Consider the following 19,800-nt stretch of genomic DNA (forward strand, 5'->3'; position numbering starts at 1 on the left):
GACCCATAGACTTGTTGCACCAGGTGATGCTGAGAACATCCAGGAAATCTGTGATTTGTCGTCTAGTACTGTTTGTCCCCATCACGACCAAAAGAGCCTGGATGCCTACTGTCTTGACCACCACGCTATGTGCTGCAGCGTTTTCGTGTGTCTGCAGCATAGAAACTGTGATCAGCAACTAAACGGACGAGAATGGAAGGGAATCTCAGAAATGTTAGATAAGATGATGGCTGAAAACGAATAAGAGATTGCTATATTTACAGCGACAGAAAAGAAGATATCGGACGACATGACGCAACTGGTGCAACTAGCGAAAGGCAAGCTTAATGAACTAAGGAAAATATTTCAGAGTAATGTTTGTCTTAATTTCAGTGTTTGCAGAAAACAGCTTTCTGATCGACAGAGGTATATTACATTTCGAACAAATTTAAACAATTCAAAGCTTCTGTTGTCAAGCTTGGAAAAAACATTGCGGTCATTAGAAACAACAGCTGCCATCGCACTACCGACGTATGGCGCGATACATGAAAGATCTGCCAAATACATTTGCCACAACACTGTCAAAAGCATACATCATCGACGAAATCATGAGGTGCGTTTCTATCGGGAATGTCAGCTTTTCACCCAAGATATCGACCGCATCTGATGAGATGAAAGAGTACATCAGTTCCATCCTGAAAAATCTACTACCAACACCAAGAGCTGTGTCGTTTACTGACTCAGATTTGTCCTCTGACATCGAGGGATGTCCCCAACATGTTTCTGTATGGTCAATACCCTGCAAAACCATTGCCGTTTGAAAGGAATCTGCTTCTCTTGTGCAGACGGTAACGAGTGAAGTATTGAGCGCCGAATCTCCCACCTGTTTGACAGGAGGGATATATACTGACAACTGAGAATTGATCGTGACTGATTTCTACAACCAGCGACTTCTGCTTCTAGATGACAAGTACGCCTGTCTGGAGAAATATATGGTGGGAGGAAATCCTTCAGACATCGCGCGAGGACATACAGATGGGGACATTTTTGTCGCGGTCAACGACAATAGAATCCTCAGTTGTACACTAGGGATAGGTCAATTGACCGTAGTAAGTACTATCAAAAGCCCACCACAGATATGGGGAATCTCAGTCAACGGCGATAACATAGTGTGTGGTACTGATCGCAGTGTAGAAATACTGTCTATGGACGGAACAATCCTTCGGTCAGTCAAGAAAAAGGGATCTTACACATACATAGCTATGTCAAAGAATCTCGTGTACCATAAATTGGTGATTGCCAACTAAGTACTAGTCTAGATGAGGGGACAGAAATCTCGAGATTCAGAGACCTTTGTCGTACGGAGCCTAGAGGTGTTGGTTTGGATCAACATGGCAATGTCTACGTTTGCGGACTAGACGGTGGAAATGTCTATCTTGTGTCACCTGATATGTCACGTGGTAAGGAAATTGACAACATATTCAGTATCATCTGTTAAGCGTATTTATGGTCTTGTATATTTTTGAATAATTGCTATATATATGTGTTTTGCAGTAATAAGAAATATGTTGAAATATAAACAATTTTGATAAAAATCCATTTAGTGAAAAGATTCACAAATGCAATTTTTCTTATATACTGTGCTGTTATTACCTACCATGTGTCCACGAAAATGAGAATAACATTATCCCTATTCGACTGTGTCACGTTTGCAAGAGTAAAAATACTGTTGATTTATATAAGATTAAGTAATAAATGTAAGACATCAGTCGGCGTTGGCACAATGAGACACCAATATTTTATTAGTTCTTGAGACCGAAAATTACATTCGGGTAAATATGCTCAGAAAAAATTGACGAGACGAAACATGCCTACCTACTTTGCAACTGTATTGTAAAGGAATATAAAATAACTAAATATGAAAACCAAGCATTGTTCATTATTTTTATAAGCAAACTAATACAAATATAAAAAATTGTTATCTAAGAAACTAAATGTCTTTTAACAGTTTCCCCCTTTTAAGGAATACGTGGGAAGATAAATGTTATTCCAACTTCTTAAAATATCTTTTACATCTGACGTCACCAACATCCATTGTCTGAAACAAAGAATGAATATTTTAATAAATATAAAACATTGTATTACATTACATGGATTTCTCGGACCACACAAAGTATGGTATACTATGTACAATCGATATCCCTAATAAATAAAATGCTCGAAAATACATTTTTTAAAGTCAGATTGCTCTTTTTTCGGATGATGATGAAAACAGATTGAATAAGATAAAATGAAGTTCCTGCGATGAATATGGACATCTGACTGAGTACATGAGACTATGGCAAGCCAACATGACATTTATTCAAAGAGCAATTTCGATCCTTAATTTCAATGCATATATATAAGATATCTTGATTGAAATATAAGATATCTTATATAATGTATAAGGTATTTAATATACTATATAAGATATTTAATTTAAGTTATTTATTTAGATATCTTATATAATATATAAGGCCATAACATGGTCAATACTTGGCCAATGTTGTTCATCAAGCACTCATTGGAAAGATAAACTATTTCTCTCTAAGTTAAAATGTGTCACTGGTGTATAGAGTCCGTTTATTTAAAAAATCATGGTTTTAAAAAAATTGGTCCACTTTTCTCTACCACCGAGTTCATACCTTTGATACTATAATATATACCATGGTTAAAAATTTCGTGCCAGGTCCATGTGTTTTCTTTCAGTAATATTTATAAAAATACGCTATTTGTCCCAGATTGACTGATGGACACATCGATACGATATTTTGACTATTGTTTTAAATTGGTCATTTCTGTGGCTGGAAAAGATTGTATCAATTACAATGACACATGTTAAAAACCTTTTATAGACGCTCGATAAGTGTTTAATATACCGTCCCTTCTGTGACGTCAAACGTTTGTAACGTCGCTATCCGGATCCCGGCAAACGTATTTTATTTCTCTGTACCCATCTATTATAGCAAATATTTCGTCAATCTCTCCCAGAGTGCATTGCAATTACCCTTCATTAATGAAGAGAGATTAACTCTTCGTAAGACACCGGTATACTATTTTTGTCCAGAAACGGACAAAGAAAATACGGAAATAAAATTGCTGGAAAGCATTTTCATTTTATTTTTTATTAAAATCTTTACTTATATTTTGAAAGATGCCGGAAAATAGTGCAAGGGAAATGAATAACATAAAACGTTGAAAAAGGCTACGGATTCGTTAATATTAAGGTTTCCAGGCCAAAATTTAAGGGGTATTAGAAAGCAAATCGGTCATATTTTGAAAAATTATAGGGTGAGGTATACTTTTTATTGGGTTTTCTTAATTCAAATAAGTCAATCGTCAATCTTCACGGAAATTATAAAAATTCGATTTTTCCTCATATCATTTTTTCAGAAACAAAAGAAAACATGGCTATTTTGATGCAATTTTTCACTAAAATTGGGTCCTGATTTAATTTTAAAATAATGATATTTCGTTTTATTTTGGAAAACCCAGCTAATTTGATATAGTTATGAATTCTATATCACCTACTGAAGGTATGAACATGTTACGGGCATATTCTTTATTATATTGTTTGTTTAAAAATCCTTAAAACCCGGAATTTTGTGTCATTAGTACATATCTTTAAGCAACCAGTGAGGAAAGATTAACCCGGTGACATATGATTTTTATGTGGTTTTTGTGATCAGGATATACCTAAAATCAAAATACACAAAAAAAAAAAAAAAAAACGAAATCCGAAACCAGAAGGGATGGTCAAAGCAGTATTGATATTCAGTACAAAGATAAATATCCATTCTTAATAGATATTCTGTTTAACCAACTTGCTATATTTACCAACTCTCTCCCTGTATATGGTTAGGGAATTCAGTTTGGAGTTAGGATTTAATGGTATAGCTGTTAGATATTTACCATAAGAATCTCGTCACCAACTCTCTCCCTGTATATGGTTAGGGAATTCAGTTTGGAGTTAGGATTTAATGGTATAGCTGTTAGATATTTACCATAAGAATCTCGTCACCAGCTCTCTCTCTCTGTATATGGTTAGGGAATTCAGTTTAGAGTTAGGATTCAATGGTATAGCTGTTATATATTTACCATTAGAATCTCTTCACCAACTCTCTCCCTGTATATAGTTGGGGGATTCAGTTTGGAGTTCGGATCTATCGGTGTAGCTGTTAGCTTTAGTTTGCCGTCTTCCCATGTTGGGCTCATCTAGATATAAGAACAAAACACGTCTGACATTATTATTTTAAAAAGATATTGACAAATTGTACAGATCCATCACAGAACTAGATTAACGTCTGCCACTTTGGTGCTATCAAAGTTTAGCGAAAAACACAATATTAAACAGGTCTAATAACTGTGAAACGATGAAAAACAGGCATTTACCGTAATGGCATAAACAAAATATGGTGGGGGGGGGGGGGGGGGGTGTAAAAAAACAGGTACTCATATTTTAACGCAGCACTTCTGGGACGAAAAACGCTAAATGCAATGTACAACTCCTCTCTTGGAATCCTGTTATCGTGATGTCATTTAATGTTTAAACTCGTTGCATACATAATGGATTGTCCAGGGATAGGCATGGTGATAGTGATAGTTAACCCAGAAGAATAATAATACATAATTGTAGATTTAGAATATATTCATCAACAGAAATATTCATTAGGAAAGATACAGTATTTTACGTCAAATAAATATATTAAAAAAAACTTACTTTCAGTTTTTCACCTTCTCTCTGTGTCTCGAAAGGTTCGTCCAGCTTAAAGGAATCCTGTTCTTTCCTCACAGCTATATCCATGGCTACAGTGATTATCTCCCCTTCTACTGATATAGTCATTGTTGGCTTCGCTAGGGACGCCATCTTCCTCAACAACATATTGACACCTGTAAATAAAAGACGAATAAAATATAATACTCACACAATCAAATTATCCATTTATTTATGATTTATGACACCAATATCAATCACTTTTACCAAAACAAGTGATGTGTTACCTAAGTTGTGATCCATAGATTAGCCACAGGGGGCCAACTCAATGAAAATGGATATTGTCATACATTTTTTGTGTTTGGTGGATGGACTGATGAGTATATATGACAGTCATGTGAATTTTTTTCGGAAAATATGGGATTTGAAAAATTATTAAAAAATCGGGATATTTACTATAAAACAGAGAAAGGGACGACAGTCGCCATATTGGATTTTTTACCCCCACCTCGATTAAAGTTAATTTTTTCACAACAGTATACCTTTTTTCCCAGAGTCATAGTCACGCATCAGTCCTCCGATAATACATGATCACACACAAACCATGCAAATGCATATAAACGATGTCTATATAGTCAAACGCAATATTTTAATCCAAAATTACCGGCGCTTTCTGACTTGTGACATCGAAAGCAACGTTCTAGTGAAGAGCGATTAGAGTGACTTCCCTTGCAATGTCATTCAATGGGTTTAGTCAGAGGCATTCCGATACGTTTTAATATTCAAATTTTCCGCGAAAACAAACGTATCGGAATATTTTTTGAAAAAAATCACATGACTGTCATATATACTCATCAGTCCATCCACCAAATACAAAAAAAAAATGTATGACAACATCCATTTTCATTGAGTTGGCCCCCTGTGAGATTAGCTAGATGTATGGCGAGCCAACAGGACATATATTCAAAGGGCAATGTCGATCCTTAATTTCACTGCATATATATAAGATATCTTGATTGAGATATAAGATATCTCATACAGTATATGAGATATATCATAAAATATATAAGATATCTTATATAATTCGTAAGATATCTTATATATCATATAAGATATCGTATATAATATATGAGATATCTCATGTATATTTTTAATTAATCCTATATCGTATATAAGATATCTCATTTAAGTTATCTTTATAAGATATCTTTTATAATATGTAAGATATTTTATATAATATATAAGATATCTTATATAATTCGCTTCGCATGCTTCGCCAGTATCAAGCGTTTGGTTGAACGAGACAAAAGTATGTATGTATATATAGGTCATCATTATAGCCAATATATTTATTGTCGCCATTTTCGAATTGACAACTAGAGTGATTGGAATTAACTGTTTCTGTGTTTTCCATACATCGTTGAATGCAATCAAACAGCCGTTGATTCTCCCCTTTCAGTTCTCTGTGCGAACATTCTAGATGTGTTCAGAAGTACTCCGAATGGTGCTCTAGGGAGAAATTACTGGTTTTAAATGCTACGAATCTCATTCTATATAAGATATCTTATATAGCAACGAGATTTCAATTGTTAAGATCTTATATATTAATAAAGATATCTTATATACGAAAATTAAATAAGATATAATCACTATATGAGATATTTATATTAATTAATCTTGTTCAATTTCTATATATAGATATACTTTATATCGTATATATTATATAAGATATCTCATATTATTTTTAAGTTATGCTCTATCGTATATAAGATATCTCATTTAAGTTATCTATATAAATATCTTTTTATAATACGATTAAATACGGATATATCTTTCTCCTTCAATAAATGTTAAATTTGCTTGCCATATAGATCTGCTGCCTAGTTCACCATCCTCGACATTCAAGGGGTTTACTATGATTATCGTAATACCTACCACTGGACTATGTCATAACAAAAGTAAAGGTACTGTCTGCGACATCGGATGAGCAATTTTGCTTTTGATTCATTTCCGGAAATTTTGCGATCAGCGGACACCCAAGAAAGTTAATCTTCATGAAATCTACCTTAATTGAATTCGATCATATTTCAATTTCATTTTATTATACAAAGCATGAGATCTATGATTTTTTGAAATGTTATAGTGGACACGAAAGGGAAAGTTACAATTGTATCTAGTTTAGGCTGTACATATTACGAAAATAAGACATTCGTTATATGCACAAGAGTACAAAACCCTATTCTATTCAAGCTTAAAGATTAGTCTTTTGAATGCGGTTTTAAATAAAGAAATGGCAAAACACAATTGAACTTAAAACGTGTTTTACGAAAGTTTCTTATACATCAATCATTTCTTTTGTGTCGCGGATGTCTGAACAGATTTTTTGTTTCTGTAAGGTTCAATATTAAGTACAAGCACAAACGATATCTTGAATACTTATTATGACTGTATACACATCAGTAGTGTACATATTGAACTATGAAATCTTGTCTATGTATATGATGATAGTATTTACACTGATTTGATTATAGCTGATACCCAGGTCATTATCTGTGTCGGATTATTGTTCCCTAGTGGCTGATACAAATACATAGAGTGACATTGACATTACAGCTCGTAATATGATGCTCAACACAGAATCTATATACACTATTTTCTCGTAGACGAAGTCCTGCATATTTTTTTTTTATCTTTGAATGGTGTCTATTTAAATCTGAGCAAACACTATAGTATTCACCAGATAACTTCATTCAGCTGACGGGAATTAAAAAGTGGAAATTGTAAGAACTATTCATACACGTGTATGTGTCCTCAAATGACCCTAACTGCTCACGGATTCCATCACTAACAGAATTTATATGATTGACATTGCTTATTAAAAACTTGAATAAGATGAGTGTTGAAATATTGACAGATGCTTAATATATTTTGGAACAATTTACTTACCTTGGTGGTTCTAAATGTAATAAATAGAACGCTAGAATCTAACTTAAACACTAAGGACTGCAGCTCACATTGTATCATCAAATACCATGATCAGTATGTAACTTTTATGGTATTAGAAATTATAATAAGCCGTGTATTGTTTCCGAAAAAACCCATTATTTAGCCTATTGAATTTACGTGAGAGAATGTAGTGCAGTTATAATGACATCTGGTTCACAAGCGTATTAATCTAAAGCTTTAACTGAAACGTTTTTAATACTTTTCCCGACAAATCTTAAATAAGTAACAATACATACCAACTGCTTTTAAAAACTCATCAAAGTTTTCGCTCCTGTCCATTTTCCATTTTCCCACCAAATCCTCCTTTATTTTATCCAGAGCCATTTTGACAGTGATGTGACTCGTACGACAAACTCATCAGTAACCAGGACAGCCTAGATTTTGACCCTAAACCAGCATATCAGGTTTCAGAGTACATATTAGCCTGAGTGTCATGTGACAACTTGTCATGTTGTTTTCATTTTTCGTGATTTGAAAATGTCCAACAGCAACTGCAAAACACAATGTATCCCCCCAAATACTTTCGGTTAACAATTCACAAAGAATAATTTGAATAAATAAGGTTGAGTATCTCCAACCTTGTCTTGCCTATTGGAAACGCACTTTGTCGATGCCAATGTTAACATATAGAAAATTTAATTATTACATCGGGCCTAAGCCAATAAAAGGTTCCAAACGGTTTATTCTGTTATGTTATGTGCACAGCATTGTCAATGCCTATAGAGATTTAACGTCATCTCCTGTTAAACTTCGAATTTTTAACAATGTTTCGCCATATGTATGTATAAGACCAAGAAAAATTAAAGAAAAGAAATGAAAATAAATATATAGAATATTCTTTGTAAAGGGGGAAAACGCCATAAAAGCCCATGGTGGTGAAATGTGTATGAAATCTTCAAACTCGCTTGATGTCCGCCATTACACATTATGGTCGGACGTCTTGAATGCCGAACCCTGGACCATACTCGTGGAGTAATGCAATTTTTGTCTAGGACTACTCAAATCGCTCTTACAATAGTGTGTTTACTTTATTAGGTAAATTGTCTTGTCTAAACAATCATTTCATCAACTCTCCAGTGGTTATGTATTTCTTTTTGGAAATTTCTTCAGTAATCGAGTAATTAAGACATGGAACTCGCTCTCAGAGGAAGTGGTTACATCACCAACGCTTAATTGCTTCAAATCCAGACTGAACAAATTGTGGGTCAACCACCCAACCAAATTTCGACCATCGTTCTACTAGTGAGTTAGTCAACTGAACTGTGTAGTGGTAGTATGAACTGTTAAACAACCACTAACATTTTAAATGGAGAGGTTATTTTTAACACCCAATAGGGTCACCATGATGTACCGTATATGTACAAAATCAACATTACAGGAATTAACGAACGATTACCAAGTGTCAAATATAGACATCTTTTAACGCAACCGGAAGTTTAAAACAAATAGTACGCGCATGTATAGTACTATACCAGTTGAAGAAAGCATCAACGTACATCAAACAAGCCCAGAAGCTTACCAAAGATGTCATTTCAGCGATTCAGCGATTTGTTGAGCCCACGCTGATTTTGGTACAACGTATGTATTGTACCTTCTTAATCGTACTGCTATACCATTTGGAATTCAAACGGTACCAATTAAAATACCTAAAAATCAATGACGTGGAATTTGTCAATATTTTATATCAGATGTTTCGTAAGGAATGTAGAACAATACATTTACGCCATATTTTGCTTCGTGATTATGTAACAGCTTGACTGAATTGCCCCTTTAATTTTTGTTTTGGAAAGGTAGTGGGCCTTTAGCAGAATGGCCGATGACCTTTGCAGGCGAATTATTTTCGTTGATGATGTTGCCCTTCATCCAGGTCAAATGTCGTCGTTATAACGGAACCATAATCCAATACGATGATAGAGTATTCATTAAAGCGAATAGAACGACGAGTCTGGCAATCCAAGTTGAAAAAAACAACAACGGAACAAGAGAGAAAAGTAACATTGAAGAACTGTAGTCTTTCACAGTCAAGCCTCATTAACTCGAAGTCGAAACTTAAATTCGTTTTCATTAATTGTGCGACTGTTATTTCAAAGGCTTTTACGGTCTGATTTTTTTCAGATTGATTCTATTTGTGTACTACAAAGTTCACCCACATTTTCTATAGGCAAACTGAAGGCTAGTCGAGTCACCATGTTCTGATAAAAAGCAGAAGGACTTGGTAAAGGACAACATACATGTACATGTATTTACGTATTACAGAACATGAATATCTGGTTGGATTTTCTTCCAAGTCCCTGAGATAAAAAGCAATCAAAAGGTTGTACCTGATCTGTATATATACCATACAACAATCAAAGAGTTCACAATCTCTTTGTTTATAAACCTATTTAATGGCAGTTATAAATTTAAGGCGGGAAAGTGGTTTACTTATCACTGACTTGTCACAGAGGACAAAATGACGATACACCAACCTGTAAATCGGTTTATAAAACGTTCGTTACAGCAACTTTTCGTATCTGAAGCGGGCCTGAAACTTGACCTGCACCATATTCATAAAAAACCTGCATTTGATCACATAGCTTCCAAACACTTTTCTCTGACCATATGTCCCCCCATCCACTTTTGAATATTACCAATGTTGGAATTGATATTCTAAATATTCGTCTTTAATTTTATGAACATGACTTTTATAGCGTGCTGTGTATTGACTTACGGTCTGATTAATCATCTGCGTTTTTGCAACTTCTGTCCCGATATGTTGCAGGATTATATGAAGTGAGCGACTTTACATGAGATATTCATCATTTCTTTTATTTCATAATATCGTTTCTTTTCGAAATATCCTTCTTAACACAGTCATAAAGAGTAAGCCGCTGGGAGTAAAAATTTGGGTACTGTTATCAAACCGATTTACTGACACCTGTAATATTCAGCAATTAGGGACTGGTAGCGTGACAGACTGTCGTGCATTGGTGTCTTCTGCAGTATTCTACACTATAAAGCAAACCTACAACATAGGTATTAAACTCGAATGACAATATATGTCAATATATAATCGATTGACATATATTGTCAGACGAGTTGAATACCATATGACCTACAAACAATTTGTAGTAATGAAAGCACTTCTTTTGCTAGAGCATACTGCTAAAGATACCAAAATAACAGACCTTACCTAATCGCATCTAACTGACATCGGAGAAAACAGTCGTCTTTCTCTTTGAATCCTGAGTAACAATAAGTAGGTGTTAGGTACTATCATTTTATCTCGGTCAGAGGACCGACACCAAAGCCTTTACAGTTACGACAGCTCAACTCCAGCCAAAAAGTGATGCAATGTCAAGAGAGACGTTAGGTAGAAGAAAATCTTTTAGAAAGATGGGAAATGATATACAGAGTAAAGTTGTTTTACGATTAAGACTATTGCAGGTGCATTTCGAGGAAAGTGACTATGTAAGAGTAAAGACAATGCTTTCCTTTTAAAGATAGATTATATGTGATAGACATTTTCGAAAATGTTCTTTCTTATTTGTGCACCTGAACTTGTTTTTGTCATCATTTGGTAATGTTTTATGTGTTAAAATAACTAATATACCACTTAATACTCCCCACAGATATCCCAGACTAATTTAGTTTTGGTTAATTGATTGGACTTAAAATAAAACTTAAAATACATTAATACAAGGTCATATTGTCAATTATTAATTATGTAACCATGGTTAAGCAAAACATATTATCAATTATTATTATTTAGTATACCCAGTCCTGTAATGATAATAATATCATTTGAACAATCTATTTTAATTGTCTCGGTTGTTCAACGACTGAGTTAATCAAATTTTCAAATGATAAGCATATATTTAACTTGATTTTTACATCGTGAAAACAAAGTTTGATATATTTTTTTATTATTATTTATCTGAGTAAACATTGAAAGAAATCTGTTGGATAATTAATTAATGGAACAAATGTGCGTACAAATGTGTAGAGCAGATACGCTTCTGTTCCTACTTTGGAGAGTATTCATAGAAAACAGGTCGAGAAATCTGTATTTTAATCGATCGTTTTACACTGCAGTTTGATAGTCCTCACATTTAAGTGTACAACATCACATGCGAGTATAATCAGGGTCAATATTCCATGCAGTGGTTGATCTGATACGTGAGAGTGCACGCGTCATCCCTGTCCACAACACATCTTTGATACAGCAATGGAGGACATCAAGGAAAAATTTGCAGGAACATGGAAGATGGTTAGGAGTGAAAACTTTGAGGAATTCCTCGCGGAAGTAGGTAGGTTGTCATATCAAATGCAGAAAAGCATCTTAACGAGGAAAGGCACATTCCTGTCGACAGGGCTACTGTGTATCATGTATACGTATACAGCTATATGCGTGGTTTATTTGGTACATATGTGTTTGGTACATGTGTGTCATACTATCTAAAATCATATCTTGGTTATTTACAAGCTGATGTTTAGCCATGTAAATAAATCTTCATTGGCAGACGTATGTGTAGATTGCTTTCACGTTTACATTTTAGACAACGTGTAACAAATGCAAGACAACAATTTGCTTGGACATCAATAATGACAAAGTAGTTTGTAGACACTGTCACTCACACCCCCGAGTTGTTTTGTTAATGGACTTAATTAGGCGGAAGGTGTGGGAAAACACTGAACATGCAACAACCAATACACGGCTGTCATCTAGATCCTGATCCAAATATAACGCTGACCTACTACCCACCGGACCTACGCGTTACCTATTTTTTTTTTATATTTCCATTACTCGGTAGTAACATCACTGTGTTGAATGCAGTCTAGGAATTCCACACTTCCTTTAACGGTTATCCATGTTGAATGCAGTCTAGGAATTCCACGGTTCCTAACGGTTATTGACAAATTTAAATATATATATAAATATTGCTATACTTTATTACGAAATATTAAAAAAGACAATTAAGCATACCTGTTCATTTCATTTTAAAAGAAGCTAGTTTATAAATTATTTAATGAGTGTGTTAATTCTATAGAGTCCCAAAAGCTATTTTGAAAAATTAGCATACTGTTCATATTACACTAAATATCGCATCTCTTGGGTTCTGTAACTCCATTATTGATACAAATGTCTACAATAGTATTAATCCTTTTTTTATATTATTTTTTTTCGCGTGGCAAATCATTTGTCTCCAAACGTGTTATTTATTCACTTTACATTGACCTGTCTATACTTCCCCGTGAAGGTGAATATCCTATGATAATATCTGTACAAATCAATATGTGCCATTTTCATTTCGCAGCCAATTTACTCCTCTACTATATGAAAGAAGTAACCCCCATTTTTCTGATCGATATAGGATATGGAAAAGTTTTGTACAGTGTCTTCCTTTTCTGCTAAATAGGAGTCAATCTGAGCAAATCTGTACAGTATACAGCGAATTATTAATACTCAGTTAAGATGTGTTTGTGTATAGATCAATAGAGAAGTTCAAGGTGTAGTCAGGAGGTCGACGGCTGTTACTTGCATTCCTCATCTAATCCACTACTTAGTACAAAAAAGTGACTGTCTGTCTTGAAATATGTCAATATTTATACGATTTCAACATAAGAATATCGTTAAGTGGTTTGTGAGCGGTGCAATTTTAGTGAAAATTACAACATTTTCCCGGTGATTTCCAAGATTAAATTTTACTTTATTTATCATTTTTTGCTATTTTGATGTTTCATTAGTTCCCAAGTGCTTTAGATTTTCTTACTGTCGTTTTTTTAACACGAAATTAAACAAACTGGTATTAAGAGACTTAACGTTATAAATACTGTATGTAAGTTTAACGGGCGATATCATTATTTCACATGTTTCCCTTTACGATATCGGGTAACGTTTCATCAGAAATCATTAATAAAATTTCAATTAGATTTTAATTGGTATGGCATGTTCAGCAGATAACACACCCTATTCTAAAGCATATCTATTTCAGAAAACCCCATACAATTTACATTGGGCTTTTTTCCTTCATCGATTTTATGTTTTAAACACAGCATTGCTATTATTTCCGCATGCGTTCAGTACTATGTTAGATGAAAAACACACACAACATCACACTTCTCTCTGTTGTATATATGTAGTTTTCGGTTTTGCTTTTTTTATTTATTCTATCTTCATGTATAAAAGCTATATAGTCTAGTCAGTACTGTAAACGTGAATATGTCCCTGTGTGTTTAATTTATATGTGCAAACATTTCGCGACGTCGTAATTTTCGTAAAAAAAGTATGACTGTTAACCTTTTTCAACATAGTTTCATATAGAAACAAAATATTACGCCAGTGGGGTTTTCGCGCAAAGAAGGCATTCACGTAATTAGCATATTTCTTTTCGCCCAGAAAATTATTTATCGCTTTTGGTGTTATGATTAATGCTGATGCTCATTTTCCAGGTGTTAATTTCTTTATTCGGAAGATGGCGGCTCTAGCGAAACCTACCACCATCATCTCGGTTAACGAGGACACGATTACTGTAGAACAGAAAACTGGAATACGGGATAAGGTGGACACCTTCAAACTGAATGAGGAATTCGAAAAGGAAATGGAAGGCACACAGATGAAGGTATTTTGATAAGATTATTTGATCGGGTATTTAAAGGTATGAAAAGATGTTGTAATATTGAAAATTGAAATGCTTCAATGTTGAAAATTTATCTGCTATTGAAAAATTGATAATTATGTAATGTTGAAAATTGATCTGGGCCGCTTTATCAACGTTAAGGTTAACTTTAAGGTATTATTTTTTTTGTTCTTTGTCAATGGTTTAACATTCCTTTACAGTGTATGGTGGTGTATGAGGATGGTAAGCTGAAGTATACCAATACTCCCGTGGATCCGGAGTCTAAGGTCAAACCTCAGACAGTGTATAGGGAGCGGTTTGGAGAGGAGCTCCTCGTAGTAAGTCATTATTGTTCACACATACGGTACTACATACAGTAATGTACGTGATTGGGACCCCATGGACCTGGCACGAATTTCTAACCAACAGTATTTAAGGAATAGATTTTTGTTTTGTTGAGGGGGTATAATGATATTGGAGCACGTGTAAGTTATGTCATAACCTCAACAAAATAAAAATCTATTCCTTATATTTACAGTTTTTCACGTAAATGAATATTATTTATTCTCGCGACAGTTACATATTTTTTATTAAAGTACCCATATTTTTACTCTCCCGTCATCGTCAACTAATTCGATTGAACAACTGATTGGAATCGAGTCATTCATATGTTCCCACCAAAAGTGAGGTTATGAATCGCCGCACTCGTTGTACTATCATTATACACTGATACTGATAATACTAGAAAGCATGGTTATTGAGTCCATGTCAGTGCAAACTGTAAATATTTATATATATATGATACTATAATACATATATACAAATACTGTTGGTTAGAAATTCGTGTCATGTCCCTGTGATTTGGACTACAAACGCGAAAATTGAATTTTATTGGTTTTAAAATTCTCCGATCTGGACATTAGTGTATCTATTATTCATCCATTTCTCAATTTTCGCGTGTCAAATTTTCTTTGTTATAGCAATATCTCGTGATACTGCGAAAATATCGACTGCGCGAAATTAAAAGGCTACACAATCAATCTAATTAAAATTAGACACGAATTTCCGCTCCACTACGATACTCTACGTTACGTTCCATGCTTGTAATGGAGCGGAATTACATGTCTAGTTTTAATTAGATATATTGTATACTTACATTTGTACGAGGAGGTGCATACAAATGTAGTAAGTTGTCAGAGATAAAAAAAAACCTACGATAATATTTGGTGCTAAAACAAATCTTTCTGATTAAAATAATATTATGGGCTATCTTATAAACTACTTACATCGCTAGCAATTGTTTCCATCAAAGGCATGGTATCGTCCCCTTGTATAGATATAATTGTATTTGACAACAGTCTTTTTATTGTCGCATGTTCATGCTAGCTTAGATCTCGTGTTATACTTTTCTATTCAGGGAGTGACATATGAACATGGTTAAAGTCAAATGTATTAAAATCCATGGTTATACTTGTTACACCTCTGATTCATCGATAGACAGACAAGAAGTATTCTACTTTTATGATGTAAAACATTGTAAAAGAAAACTTTTCAATATTCAACCTTATACTTATTAAGCCTTATCAGTATTCAACCTTATACTTATTAAGCCTTATCAGTATTCAACCTTATACTTATTAAGTCTTATTTACAAGTATATCATTTAACCAAACAATTTCTTTTTCAGCAAATTGAATGCGGGAGCGTGGTGTGCAAGCGTTATTTTGAGCGGGTTACCGCGTGAGGTGACCTTGCTATGGGAGAATCTACGCATAATAAATTAGGTGTCATGCACGTTGTGTAAAAATCTAACATAAGATGATGACATAATGTGATAAGCATTATTCCGTCTTTCCATGTTGCAGAGTTAGCTCCCTTGCGGGTAGGTATATATCGTTACGTCATTATTCTGTGGGCACTATTCACGTCGTTTTCTCCGAAAAGTATGACGTTACACTCGCAAACACATGACGTCACAATAAATACCCATCCCAAGGGCTGATAAATCTGCAATTTGCAAATACAGAATACTGAATAAGTGTAATGAAGCTATATTATAGCAGCTTTGGTTTTTTGGGTCCATTGTAGGTAGTTGCTCAATTTTCTTTATTTAACAGATCACCTTATAAGATTTCTTCTTTATTCAAACATTTGTAAAGAATCTGTAAATGTCATCATTTAGAAATGACTCGGTATTCTATGGTTTTATAAAAAAAACTTTGCTATCGAATTGATGACAAACATAATAAAATAGATAAAGCCCATTCTTCGTCACAAAGATATTTAAATATTTGTTACAATATTGCAGGTTTTTGCTCAAAATGGATTCATTAATTTTTACGTACTTTTTAGATATTTCCTGATTACCAAATAAAGTGTTGTTATCTCTGAAAATGATGAATGTCATTAATTATCACTGAAATGTATGACGTAATTAAGATCAATACCACAAAATTAGCAAACGTTGTTGAAGCCGAAGACTCCGGGTGCAATGCAATCTGATTAAAATCAGCTGTTTGATACTCCGCTAACTTGCTTCGGAGCACGAAGTTAGCGGAGTATCAAACAGCTGATAGCAAGTTAGCGGAGTATCAAACAGCTGATTTTAATCAGATTGGGTGCGATGTATCAATTATCACTATGACAATTGAAAGATGTGAAGCAAATGTAAGTTTTGTTAGATTAAAAATGTACACAATGTAACGCAATGCAAGTTGTGTTGGTTAAAAATGTACACAGTAAGTTTTGTTAGGTTTAGAATGTACACAATGCAAGTTTTGATAGGTTGAAAATGTATACAATGAAAGTTTTGTTAAATTAAAAATGTATATAATGTATGTTTTGCAATCATTTACAACATCATTTGTTATTTGATTCAGGACTGATTGTATGCTACTGAATATGTAGATAAGAGTTCTGCTGAAAAATGCACACAATGTTAGTTTTAAAGTGATCGCAATAATTTGTCATTGATTAATAAATGTATTTTGTTACTCTAGTCCTATGTTGAAACAGACGTTTTCGTTGGCTTAAAAATAACGAAAAGTGACGTTGCCGTTTGTAACGTCATTTCTGATTGGCTGAAATAACGATGTAATGATTCCGTAGGTGGAAGGGAGAGTCACTCGGTGAATTTGGACTTTCGAAAAGTATACATAGTGTACTTGTTTGTAAAAATTAATTTGAATAGGACGTTTTTTTAATGTTATGGAGATGTATCACAAAAATCTGGGTGTACTTTTAAAGTACACTAAAATTTTGGTGTTAAATCTCTATAACATAAAAATCTACCACATGTAAGTATAAGCTAGGGGAGTATATGTTGATATTTACAATCAAGAGTGCTAGAAACTAAATGATACATTGACTAAATGTTTTCATTTTGCGTCTGTGCAGCAATAAACTAATATCTTAAGAGACGTGCCTCAATTAAATTTTATTCGTCTTCATGTACTTGGTATACGTTTTTACAGGTATATTTACTGTGTTGATAAAAATATATTGTATGTTTATCTTATCTACAAAATATGTAACATAAATTAGTATTTAATTGTTGTGCATTGCATTCATTTAAATATTTTTTAAAAAAATCTATAAGCAGAAAAAAACAACTATTAATTTCACTAGCCATAACTTCTAAGTTGATATCAAGAATATTAAAGAAGTTGATTGCGCTTTACAAATTTTGTTGTATAAATCATTTCATTACTTACGTACTATTAGTGTAGTTCTCTTGGTCCATACGGTGTCTATCCATCCATCGGACTGAATGGGAATGACTTTTAGTTTCAAACATGCGCATCGGCACATATTAAACATTATGTCTAGTTCATTGACAATTTACATTATAATTAAATTGGTGAAAATACAGACTGATAAAACAAGTGAAAATTGTCGTTGTTTTTTTTCTTCTCAAACTTGTGGATTTTGTGATAAAACATGTGAAATCTTCTATTCCTTTTTCCCTCTTTCTTCTTCAATTTTAAGAAAAGAAACAGCACTTTTAAAACACTCCTCCTGAAAACATGTTGCAGAACTTGTTTCGTTATATAGGAAAAAGGATATAGGATATAAGAATATCGAATTCAGTGTCTTACATCACTGTTCTCCGTTTCAAGTACTTTCAACGCCGACAAAAAGTATATATCTTTATCTTTTAGAAGCAAAAAGGCAAACTTATGTTCTTTTTTACTTTCAAAAAATACATACTTGCATACATTTAACACCCTTACAATTCAAATTCTTCTTTTTTAAATTGGAAAAAAATGTGTAGCCTTAAAAATTGTGTGTGTGTGTGTGTACTGATTGCGAGTGTCAAAATCAAACATACTTTGCCATCACTTTTTATGTAAAGGTTATAGTTTCACATATATTTATGCAAATTTCAAGTAAGCTATGGATTATGCCTGAAGTTGGTGTACTATTTTTAATCAATACCTGTGTATCAATGATTTTATTTTCTATATTTTATGATACGTTTGACTGTATTCTAGTTGACTCCACGAATGATCCTCACCATCCTCAACATTCCAGGGATTACTATCATTTCCTTATTCTGCATTTGCAATTTACAGAGTTATCTGTACTTGCGGCTATGTATTGATTGTAACGTCATGTGTTTGCGAGCGTAACGTCATAATTTTCGGAGAAAACGACGTGATTTGCGCTCCCAAAATAATGACATCACAATGGACACCTACCCGCAAGGGAGGTAACTCTGTAATATGCAAAGACGGAATATCTACATCATATCTATCGATTTTGTCATTTTGATTGTGAAACTGGAGGCATTTTAGTAGAAAACAAATCTGACCAATACCATGCATATAAAAACTTCCTTTCTTTTGGTGATAACGGATAGGGACGCCCATCTTCAAAATCATGTCGTACAATCTACCGATATTCGATCCCTTTGATGTAGATCAAAGGACCAATCTACCTGTCTCATTGTTGTTACGCACAGCGCCTTCAAACATACTGTGGCATAATCCAGTGGTGGACATTATGACACTGATAGCAGCCTCTTACATATGGAGGATGAACCCTTATATACAGTTTGTCTTCAATATTTACCGTCTAAAATTAAAAGTTGTTAGAGAACTACTAAGGAAGTTAGAAAATTCGTAAGTTCGATTTGTTTCGAGGAATTGCAACATGCATCACTCATTCCACGGCCTAGGTGGCAAAATCACGCTGTTATTATACCGTAATAATTTTACATATGTTTGATATTTGACAGCTTCAACAGCAAATCAGCACTATGTGCTTCTCGTGAATCTGTCTAAATCTAATAAAATCTGGATCGTTTACGAGCTTTATCTTTTCAACGAATCGTTTTCAGAAATCTTGCCCCACAGCACCTCCCACTCATACTACATGTACATTGGATTGAGTCCAGGTATTGATTGAACCCATATTTTGATGAATGTTTTAATCTGTGTTATTGTCAACGAAACTAATTTT

At 33.8% G+C, this 19,800-nt stretch overlaps 2 protein-coding genes across 2 annotated transcripts; one reads left to right on the forward strand and one right to left on the reverse strand.

The window, feature by feature from the left end:
* Positions 1 to 1,748: 1,748 nt before the first annotated feature.
* Positions 1,749 to 8,126, reverse strand: LOC138331977 (fatty acid-binding protein 9-like). The gene is made up of 4 exons (XM_069279890.1): positions 7,975 to 8,126; positions 4,739 to 4,908; positions 4,117 to 4,233; positions 1,749 to 2,077 (listed from the first exon to the last, which is right to left on the reverse strand). Exons 1-4 carry the CDS (start codon positions 8,060 to 8,062, stop codon positions 2,024 to 2,026), a joined length of 429 nt encoding a protein of 142 aa, XP_069135991.1. The 5' UTR covers positions 8,063 to 8,126; the 3' UTR covers positions 1,749 to 2,023.
* A 3,744-nt stretch (positions 8,127 to 11,870) lies between these two features.
* LOC138331980 (fatty acid-binding protein 9-like) lies at positions 11,871 to 18,228 on the forward strand. Its single transcript, XM_069279892.1, has 4 exons — positions 11,871 to 12,027; positions 14,171 to 14,340; positions 14,559 to 14,675; positions 16,025 to 18,228. The coding sequence occupies exons 1-4, from the start codon at positions 11,946 to 11,948 to the stop codon at positions 16,079 to 16,081; spliced, it is 426 nt and encodes a 141-aa protein (XP_069135993.1). The 5' UTR covers positions 11,871 to 11,945; the 3' UTR covers positions 16,082 to 18,228.
* Positions 18,229 to 19,800: the final 1,572 nt, after the last annotated feature.

This window comes from Argopecten irradians, chromosome 9, assembly GCF_041381155.1.
Source record: "Argopecten irradians isolate NY chromosome 9, Ai_NY, whole genome shotgun sequence".
Classification (NCBI taxonomy): Eukaryota; Metazoa; Mollusca; class Bivalvia; order Pectinida; family Pectinidae; genus Argopecten; species Argopecten irradians.

Excerpts from the sequence above, each read along its gene's own strand:
- LOC138331977 (XM_069279890.1), bottom strand. The coding sequence starts at position 8,062 with ATGGCTCTGGATAAAATAAAGGAGGATTTGGTGGGAAAATGGAAAATG. Across the intron at positions 4,234-4,738 it reads GAGAAGGTGAAAAACTGAAA|ATGAGCCCAACATGGGAAGA; the intron begins GTAAGTTTTTTT and ends TCTTATATCTAG. Across the intron at positions 2,078-4,116 it reads TTGGTGAAGAGATTCTAATG|ACAATGGATGTTGGTGACGT; the intron begins GTAAATATATAA and ends TCTTTGTTTCAG.
- LOC138331980 (XM_069279892.1), top strand. The coding sequence starts at position 11,946 with ATGGAGGACATCAAGGAAAAATTTGCAGGAACATGGAAGATGGTTAGG. Across the intron at positions 14,341-14,558 it reads TGGAAGGCACACAGATGAAG|TGTATGGTGGTGTATGAGGA; the intron begins GTATTTTGATAA and ends ATTCCTTTACAG. Across the intron at positions 14,676-16,024 it reads TTGGAGAGGAGCTCCTCGTA|CAAATTGAATGCGGGAGCGT; the intron begins GTAAGTCATTAT and ends TTTCTTTTTCAG.